The sequence below is a fragment of the Taurulus bubalis genome (genome assembly GCF_910589615.1).
Source record: "Taurulus bubalis genome assembly, chromosome: 5".
NCBI lineage: Eukaryota > Metazoa > Chordata > Actinopteri > Perciformes > Cottidae > Taurulus > Taurulus bubalis.
In genome coordinates, this window is record NC_136593.1 from 27,697,209 (window position 1) to 27,707,013 (window position 9,805).

The following is a 9,805-nucleotide window of genomic DNA, read 5'->3' on the forward strand; positions in this document are numbered from 1 at the left end:
TCATCTGTAGACGTGAAGAGATGTGATGTAAACATTACAAATAATCCGTGTGCATCCAGTGCTTCCTACTCAAAGCGTCGACAATACACAGCCGTGTCCGGTGCTACGGGCTCAGACCCAGAACCAGACGAGTCCAGGGGAACGTACGCAAACCCAATGCACGTACAACTAAAAGTGTGTGTCTTTTCTGAAAGAAAATAAAAACAATCCATTTCATTTCCATCCAAGCAATATGGAATCCCTTTACAGACATTCTTCAGAAACCATAACACAGCTACGGCCAAAACTGCACAACGTTCTATGTATTTGCACATGTTCTAAGCCTCTTATTATTAGTAGTAGTACAAGTATTTTGTGACACATTCACTGGTGGTGACTGCCCGTGTGCTCCTCTCACACATCGCTCATGTCGAGGCGTCCGCAGCGGTTTCTCTGCGCTGATTGACAGCGGAGACCTATATACGACTCACGCCTCACATGTTGCGTCATCGGCACGAGGATGTGTTCAGAGGGCGATGAAAACTGGTAAATCATCTGCACAAGCTGGCCATTAGGACACAGTGTTAACAGGCAACATGCAAAACTATTTGTTTTCAGCTTCTTTGAACTGAATATGAAACGATTATGCGGCCCTCGGTGTCACGGACAAACTAGAAAACGAAAACTGGGAATTCCTCCCATGGCGTTGTGAGTGAGTGTTAAGTGTTTCGCCGGCGGCTGGATGGTTTAGAACGACTTCCTGGGACACATTTAGACACGCACAGGTCATCGTCATGCCCGACACACACATATATACACACAGGAAGACGAAGCAGACCGGCTGAAAGAGAAAAGAAAAAACAATGGCCACGACAAAACGTCCACCCTCTCCTTGTCCTTCGATCTGACACTTTCAAAGAAGTCGACTCCGTGGCGATGCACCGTCCCGGTGATGTCACCGTGTCAGCTGCTGGTTTCCAACTGATTTTGTGTCTGTTCTTCCACGTCGGAGCACGACCCCCCCGCCGAGGTCCTCGTAAAACCAGCAGATCCACGAGAGATGGTCAAGCGAAGACGAAGCGAAAGAAAGACGTGTTCCTTCGAGGTAAAGTTTCTGCTGAAGCAACGCTGCAGAAGTAAGACGCACAGATCCAACCATAGGAGGAACGCGCTCTTCTCACGACTCCACCCATCCCCATTTCTCCCCTCGGCCTTTAGAACCGTTGTTTCCCCTCGGTGCCGTTGCCAGCTGATAGTCCGTCCTCCTCGCTGCCGCGCTGGCCGGGCGTCGGCCTCAGGAGGGTTTCTTTGGGGGGGGTTATTGGATTTGGCAGGCTGTGGAGGGAGCAGCCTGGCAGCACATGCAGGTGGGGTTGACCGCCTTCGGGGGGATCAGATCCAGGTCCTCGTCGTCGGGGATCTCGTCGAGCCGGTACCCGTCCTTCAGCAGCTGGATGTTCAGGTCCTGGTTGATCTGCTGAGAGAAGGCAGAAGGGAGGAGACGGCGCATCAGCAGAGCTTCAGGACAACGTCGACAGATCCTTCAGCTCGGAGCGACCTTGTGAGGTCAGTGTGGATTATAAAGATCTCACGATAATTCACGTTTACAGAAACAGAGGGCAGCAGTATGGTTGTGCAGGCAGGACAACAAAAAAAGACTCTTCTCGAAAGAGGAAGAAATGAAAAGGAGATTGAATGAGCACCATGGAAAGAGCACTACAGATGACTGTGGCTATGAATGCTCGGAGGAGCCGGCACACCTTAATTTCGGACGGGTGCACATGTACCTGGTGTGAGTGGCGTGACAATGGAACTGGGTGATCGGTGGTGATGTTTGTGGGTTCACCAAATGACGCTGTGAAACAGTATAATGTGTGTATAGATACCTGGTCCCTCAGACATCTCACCTCGGCTGAGGAGTATCCTGAAGAGGAGTATCTGGACATGTCGAAGTCATCGTCACTGAAAGACAGGTGGGACAGCAGTGAGACAGGTGATGTCAGCAGTGAGACAGGTGATGTCAGCAGTGAGACAGGTGAGGTGAGGTCTAATGTTTAAAGAGGACACTGGGAGAGGTGGAGACATCCCGACTTGTAGTGGGAGTAAAGCCTAAAGAAGAAATGCTGGCTCCTACATTTCCCATGATGCAATGCTACAAACTCTTCCGTCCTCTGCTTCCTGTCTGCTAAAGGCACACGTCTTTCAAACTCTGTGGTTCCAGTTTGTAAGACAGACTTTTCTTTAAATATCTGGTCTCTATTGGGGTTATTTAGTCTGTACATCATCAGGAGTATTTATGTATTTATGAGTCACTGAAGGCATCATAACTACTTCTCATGCAACAGTGACAATCTGCTGTCTCTTGATCCCTAAATGATTGTCTTTTTTTTTAATGAGGCTGAATGAACAACATACAGGACAAAAACAAGGTTTTTATGTATTTATTTATCTCTAAAATTAAATCGAAGGAGTAGTAATATCAGGCTTTTTCCCCTCCAAATGAATAATCGGCCTTTCAAACGCTGTCAACAGCGAACAGAGCGACATTGTGCAAAGGCTCGGCACGTGAGTCTGAAACCAGCTGCTGTGACTCAGAAAGCATGAAGCAATACGTGATGTCAGCTCGGCCTTCCAGAGCTCTCATTTCGCTTGAGAGTTTTCCTCGGGGAGCGGCACACAGGGTGGGACTCGTCTGCGTCAGATGGAGACCTGCTGGTACGAGCGCTCCCTCTGAGCCGCTTTTCCCTGCCCAAATCCTCACCCCTCTAATCCCGCGCCCCGGGGGAGGCTTTGTCCCTTTTTAGGATCCCTTCTGTTTAGAACTCTCCCAAGTTGCCATATGGATTAATGTGCAATCCGGCAGATTGAGACCGACAAAACTGCAAGTTAGCACATTTCTCCCGTCCTCTCCCTTTAGGGTTCAGACACATTCTGACCAATGGATTTCATGACTTTTCCATGACTTTAAACCAGATTTCCATGAGCAAACATTTAGTGAAATCTGGGTGTAAACAGTAAAAAGTGAGTAAATGTAGTATTTAAACTAACAATGAGAATACAAAGCATACAGTAAACCTTAAATGACTCAAATGAATGAGACAATAGTTTGATTAAAAGAATAAACATGTATATAGATGCCTGTATGTATGCCTGCTTATATTTTGAGTCTTTCTTTTAAAAGCATATTCATTATTTCAAACTCAGCGTAAATGAACGACATGAACACATGAATATAACACATTTACATGACTTTTACTACACTTATGGGATTTTCAAGGACTTTTCCAGGCCTGGAAATAACTATTTTAAACTTCCATGCCTTTAGGTCGGCCTTAAAGAGCGTGCTCTTCTAAACCGATGTGCAGCGCGTCCCGCGTGATGTACATACCTGTCGGTGTCCAGCGCTACCAGGGGCTTCTCGTCTGGGCTCTGGTCTAAAGAGGAGTAGCCTTTGTTTGGCACCACCAGCCTGAAGATGAGCGCAGACGACACAGAAGACTTGAAAACACGACACATGAGGCGTTGCACCGAGTGGCACAGTTCAAAACATTTAAAATCAAGTGAGACGGGAACAGGATGCCCTGCATGTGGCGCTGTTCTCACAGAACACAAGGAAACACAAATCGGGGCTAATCTGCAGCCGTCAGACGTTTCTGGATTATCTTTCCCCCAGTGGGACAGAGTGCAGACCAGTAGCCTTTCTTATATTTCCACTAATCCCCCACCAGTGAGTGGGATTAGACAGATGAGTTGTCATGTTGTTGGTTGCGCCGGGTCTATGCTCTTGTTAAGCATTTGCTTGTGACGCCAAGCGGAGGACGCAAAACAACAACATGCTTGAGATGCTAGTCGATGCAAAGTGTAGCGAACGCGCGGCGGTGGAAGCGTTACCTGGTCCTGGCGTTCTTCTTGGGCTGCTGGTTGACGGGACTCCCCGCGGTGCCGTTCTTCACGGATCCCTTCCTGGCGAGGTCCCTCTGTTTCTCTGGGCAACCACAGGGTGTGAGGTCATCAGTCAATGCGTCAATAAACCTCACCTTCATGACCTTCAGAGGCCCATTTATAGGATTTTTGTTTGTTGCCGAAAGTAATAAAATATGTTCAAAACAAAAACTGAATTTGAGTGACTATCTGCTCTAGTTGCTGTACAGTTTACAGCCTGGAAAACAAAACAACGTGAAGTTGATTTAAATAAGTTTGACAAGACGTAACTGAGCCTTTTGTGCACGTGGACTGTAGAGTTTCAGGAAACAATATTTCTAAGTAAAATAAATTGCAACGCTGGGTGCAATGCTAATTTAATTAGCATTCAGATTGTTTGGTTTTATTTTGACCTTTCATGATATTCCTCAACACTAATCTGCATTCTGCTGGAGCCCGGGGCACATGTTGGTTCATTTGTTGAATTCCTTCCATTCTAAAGGGCTGTGTTGCTCCTCTCTGCTAACCCCTGGTTACCGTGACGCTGTGTACGGGTCTGCAGGGCGTTTGCTTGCGATACCTATTTGGACTTGCAGTGGCGAGGGCTTGTAGTTCATGGTCACGGTCTCTCCCTTGCCGTCAGCGTCTGCCTCCGAGGTCGAGGAAGCTGCTGGGTCCTGGAACGTGTTGAAGAGGCACAGAGCATGTCAGCTACAGCCGGTCACTAAATAACAACACCAACAACTAACTGCTTGTGTTATCATGTGAATTATTCGCTAGTGGATTAAACTTGAAGTTGTTTCTGGTAAAACATTAAAATCAACTTGTGTTATAGTGAAATTGAACAGTCGTGAGGGCACTGATTTATCACCGGCCCACAGCCCAGAAAATCTGCTCTTTTTCTCAGAACCTGCTTGTGTCCTTTCCCTACGCAATACCCCCCCACCTACCACCCCCCTCCCCCGCCCGCGAGCCACTATAGCGGCCTGGTTCTCTGCATCAATGGGCTCGAGTGTTCTGGCTCCGTCTCTTTTCTGTGCGAGCGGTGACGGCCGTGAGGGAACAGAGGGGGTTTCTGTTGGAGCCCCGGCTTCCCCAGATTGAGAGAGGGGAGCCGGGCCGGCTCTGCTGACAGAGCTCCACATTATGTTGACCCCACAGCCCGGCCCTTGTAGCGCTCTGAGGGTCTCCACATGGACCACCATGTTGGCTTTCAATAACTCTGTTTTCCCGAAGGAGAAATGGCTGCCATGCTTAAACTATCCTCCAAGCAATTAAATACCTGGAGCTTTATTTTATTTAACAGCTAAAGTTGAAAAATGTGCTCAGACCACTGCTCTATACTCACACATATAATGATATAATTAAAAAGGGTGGATACCAAAAAGGAACATAACAAGAGAGGGATCTTTATACTTGTATAAAAACCAAAGTTACTTTAACCTAAATTGCTCCTGTCGCTGTTCTACGTGTATGAATGAGAGATAATCCTGATGGGCCACCTTGCATGGTAGCTCCTCTCATCAGTGGGTGAATGGGTGAATGATGTCATGTCGTGTTAAAGCGCTTTGAGTGGTCGGAAGACGAGAAAGGATTGTAGGGGAATTGATGGGATGTCAAAATAAACAGGTCTGGACACAGATATGCTGGGATCTATGTCATCAAAAACACTTTGATGATGTCTCTATGAAATACTATAAGAATTTAGGCCAATTCCATGAGACCAATAGAGCTGATCCATTCTCACAGGGCCTGATAAAACATGCATGAGTATTTAGCAGGGACAGTGAGAATATCAATCCTCATGTAACAGATTTAATAAAACAAGCAGCCAAGAACATAAAAAGATCTGGTGCAACAACCAAACAACAGGCTTAGTCAGACACATGGGGTGTCGAGGTAATGCACAAGCAAAACTAAAGCAAAAAGATGCATTACTGAAGATGCAAAAAGGCTAATATGTCGTCTTTTAAATGGTTCTCAGCAGCCATCCAGACCAAGCCATCTCTCATTGTGTAATAACCTCCTTCCACTTCTCTACAGGACCCAGAATCACGACGGCCAAATGCACCTTCGATGCACTAATAGTCTCATCCTCATCCGGCGATGGAGCGGCATCCATTTAACTGGAATAATTAATGAGAGCTGCGACGGTGACGAGTCTGGGCGATGAAAGACGAGGCATTCCCGCAGTAACAAGCACAAACACACGCTCCCCGGCCCAGCGACAGGCCCGTGCCTTGGATCATCAAGGCTTACCCACAGGATTTTATTTTTTCTCACTCTTGTTTTGCACACTTCCCTTTGCAGCGCGGACAGACACTGTGATGAGGTAGGGTCACATTGTCTGTCAAGTAAATCCCTTTGAAGTATCTCAGCAGAGCTGGCAGTTAATAATGAAAGGGATTTGGCATTAAGTTGAATGTGACAGAATTCAGCGCCGCTTCTTCGAATATAAGACGACAATAAATTACTGATAGCAACCAGCGGGTATCCCATAATAAACAATCTTAAAATAGACCAGCTTACACTGCATCACTCTAAAGTTTGGCCGAAAATAAAATGCGTTCCCAAACCAAAATGCAATCCAAAATAAATCCTTATATGCACCACTTTGGATAAGCCATTTAAAACGAGCATCTAGAGCCTGCAGAGGATTGCGACCCGGCCGATGACACGAGGCGGGACACTTTGATGCATGTAAAGGTCAAACAGGGCCACTGGCCCTGACCTTCTACATGCATTCAAAGACACCTGCACTCACTCATGGTCACACACTAACACACACATGTGTACACACACTGGGAGAACACGTGTACACACATACACTCAGTGCATCCATTTCATCAGCCGGTCCTCCGACTCCTTTACTGCCTCTGATGATGAAGAGCCACAAGGCCGCTGACACAGACACCGAGCGATTGGCAGGATTACGCCTCTCGGCCTCCTGCTGGCCGCATCGACTGATCCATCAGGTGACCGTTAAAACATGTCATCCTTATGCTTATGATAAAGTCATGACTGGGCTGTCTCTGGCATAATTAGATTGAGTCTCAAATGTCCTTGTGCTTAACGATGGTTGAAACAAATTCAAGTTAACATTTACAATCTAAAGTGTCAAACATTTATGATAACTTAGTGATTTAAAATCACTTGATTATACACTATACAATAAAAATATTCTTCCATCATAAGAAGGGCTGAATTCATAGGTGTAATAGTCTCAAAAGGCCTTCATTTTACATGGGAACATGTATTTTAAATGACATTGACAAGGGTCTTCATCCGGATCATTGTTTGCAGCGTCCTTTTAAATACATATTGACATGTAAAATATAAATTGTGCATTTTCTGTGACCCTTTCCCACCGATGCAATGAGCCCTCCACAAGATGGAATAAGCACGGGCATCCAAAGAGCACCTGGATGTGATCATTCACCGCACAGATCCAGCGACGCTTCTCCTCCATCGTCTTCTATAAAAAGCCGTTGTATTTGTGTGGAATTAATTCTCAACAAGGAGGCAGGTGCCAGGTGCATTCATGCGTTTTAGCGACCACAATGAGGTTGTTAGCATTAGAATACACAGCCGTGTGTGTGTGTGTGTGATTCTGGACACAATCAGACATGGCTTGAATGGAAAGTGAGGCTGGGACTGCGAGATAGCAGGTAACATTTAGGAGGCATGGTAATGAGGAACGAACTACACCATTAGTAACCGTTCAACTGCAGACATGAGCCAAGTCTTTCTGATGCTGGATTGAATTCCACAGACATCTCACTGGATGAAACATGAGCGCAGACTGATCAGGCAATTGCTGCTGTGTTAAAAAAATAAGACTTTCTGTACCACAGAAAGTCTGTTCTTCTGTGATTTCTGCTGGCTAAAGCCTCAGGGGGAGGAGGGCTGGGGAAGCACTATAATGAACAGTAGAACTGGGAGCTCCGCTTTCGCTGTAAACCGAAGGCAAATGCAAGAAAAGAAAAAGGGACAGCTGTTTGAGACGGCTTTGTTTGAAGTATGGAGAATACAGCTGGTATAGCAGGACTATCTACTTATTGATGAAATAAAAACAATAAAAATGAAATGTAGGGAATAAGAGCAGTGGTTCAGTAAGTTATTGGCGGCCATTCATATCATGTCAGACCCATCCCTCACGTTTCTTCCCTTTTCCCCTGTGAAATGGTTCCTATCTTTAATTGATAGGGATGCTATGTGTACAGATTGTAAAGCCCTCCGAGGCAAATTTGTATTTGTGATGTTGGGCTATGCAAAATAAACTGAATTGAATAGATCATGTCCCGTGTGGCGGTTGGGCCTGAGCTCAAACCTGGAGAAGCATGCATAACCCCTGTGTTATAAACAGAAGCACAGAACACATTAAAGCTGCTGTTGGAGTGTGTATATTCTAAGTGCACTGGCAGGTCTGAGTCCAGTAATAAATCATGGAAGGAGAGGCTATGTTCTCTTACTATGGGCCTGCTCGGGCTAGCCATCCTGAGGGGTTGCAGTCTGCAGTGTCGGTGTGACTGTGGACAGAGCTCCCGTTCACGCGCTCAGTCGAGCTCACAGCACCTACAGCCGCCCCGACCCAAATAACACGTCACCACAGAGACATACGCAACACAGTGGGCTACACGCCTATTGATGGTAATGCGCACATACTGACGTGGATTATAAAAAAAAACACACAACAACAACAAGATATTAAGTCAAATGCGTGGTTGGAGTCCTGCGATGCAATACAGTGAATGCGTGTTTCTCATTTAAAACATGCATTATTAATGTGATCACTCTATGGAGAAAGAGATGACGTTAGCCGCCGCTATCCTTTCATCTGCAGAACATCCATCTACACCCATCCCAAAGGCTCAGTTTGTGCCAAAGCTGCAAAATGCTATCGGTTAGCTCATCACGCGCAGATTATGTCACACAGCTTGTCGAGATAAACCCACGAGCGAGATTCCGTTTGCGTTCAATAGAATTATTTGCATAAACTGTGTGTGTTTTTTGTGTGTTTTTTTATCTTACCAAAGGCTGCGTCTCTCCGTTGACTGGAGGTACTTGGAACCGGTCGATTTCTTCCATCATTTTAACAAAGCGTTATAGAAACACGGTGCACTACGTCAAGGTAAACGGAGCCTCGCGTCTAGCTGTCCCGGTAGAAGATGCTCGGTTGTCGGGAGCCTTCGTTTTTCAGCATGATAGCAGTTCGTTTTCCTCCATCCTGACAGAGGTGACTCGACAGCAAAACAGCAGTACCGCCCCACTTCCGGGTCTTTAGAATATTCATGAGAGGGATGGCCAATCACAGAGTCTCTAGCATATTCACGAGAAGGCTGACCAATCACAGAGTCTCTAGAATATTCATGAGAGGGATGACCAATCACAGAGGCTCTAGAATATTCATGAGAGATCTGACCAATCACAGAGTCTCTAGAATATTCACGAGAGAACTGACCAATCACAGAGGAGATCACGTTGAAACGCGTAGGGAAGCAATTTAATGCATTGACGGTATTTCATTTTTCACTAATAAAAACATGTGTTGAAATCTATATTGATATAATACTGCATTACCTTAACTTACTGATATATTTGTGTCATTTCAGGAAAAAATGATATGGATGATATTAAAGAACAAATAACATAACATAAACATAACATATATTTATATATATAAAACAATATTATATAAATACATCATTATATTTACATACTAATTTTCTTATGTATATATATTATATATTTTATATATTTGGATAATTGACCCAGAGGACTGGCCGAGACTGCTGGTTGTCTTGGCAACATGTACACACCAACTGGCGGCTGACTTCCGGTTGCTCTCAGCTCGCGTCTCTATTTCACTTTCTTTAACTTCGTGTCGTTGTACTTTAACAATCAA

General features: G+C 45.5%; 1 protein-coding gene across 2 annotated transcripts in view; it reads right to left on the minus strand.

The window, feature by feature from the left end:
* fam219aa (family with sequence similarity 219 member Aa) overlaps positions 1–9,061 on the minus strand; it is a 9,837-nt gene extending 776 nt beyond the window's left edge. Inside the window, exons 1-6 of one of the 2 annotated variants that reach the window (XM_079218939.1) lie at positions 8,932–9,061; positions 4,481–4,577; positions 3,871–3,964; positions 3,368–3,448; positions 1,887–1,941; positions 1–1,453 (exon numbers count right to left, since the gene is read on the minus strand). The exon at positions 1–1,453 is cut by the window's left edge and continues 776 nt beyond it. In XM_079218939.1, the coding sequence (XP_079075065.1) occupies positions 1,298–1,453; positions 1,887–1,941; positions 3,368–3,448; positions 3,871–3,964; positions 4,481–4,577; positions 8,932–8,991 (543 nt within the window). In that variant the 5' untranslated portion in view covers positions 8,992–9,061 and the 3' untranslated portion in view covers positions 1–1,297. Of the gene's footprint in view, positions 1,457–1,886; positions 1,942–3,367; positions 3,449–3,870; positions 3,965–4,480; positions 4,578–8,931 lie in introns of both variants that reach the window. The other variant, XM_079218938.1, reaches the window with a different exon arrangement.
* Between the last annotated feature and the right edge of the window lie 744 nt (positions 9,062–9,805).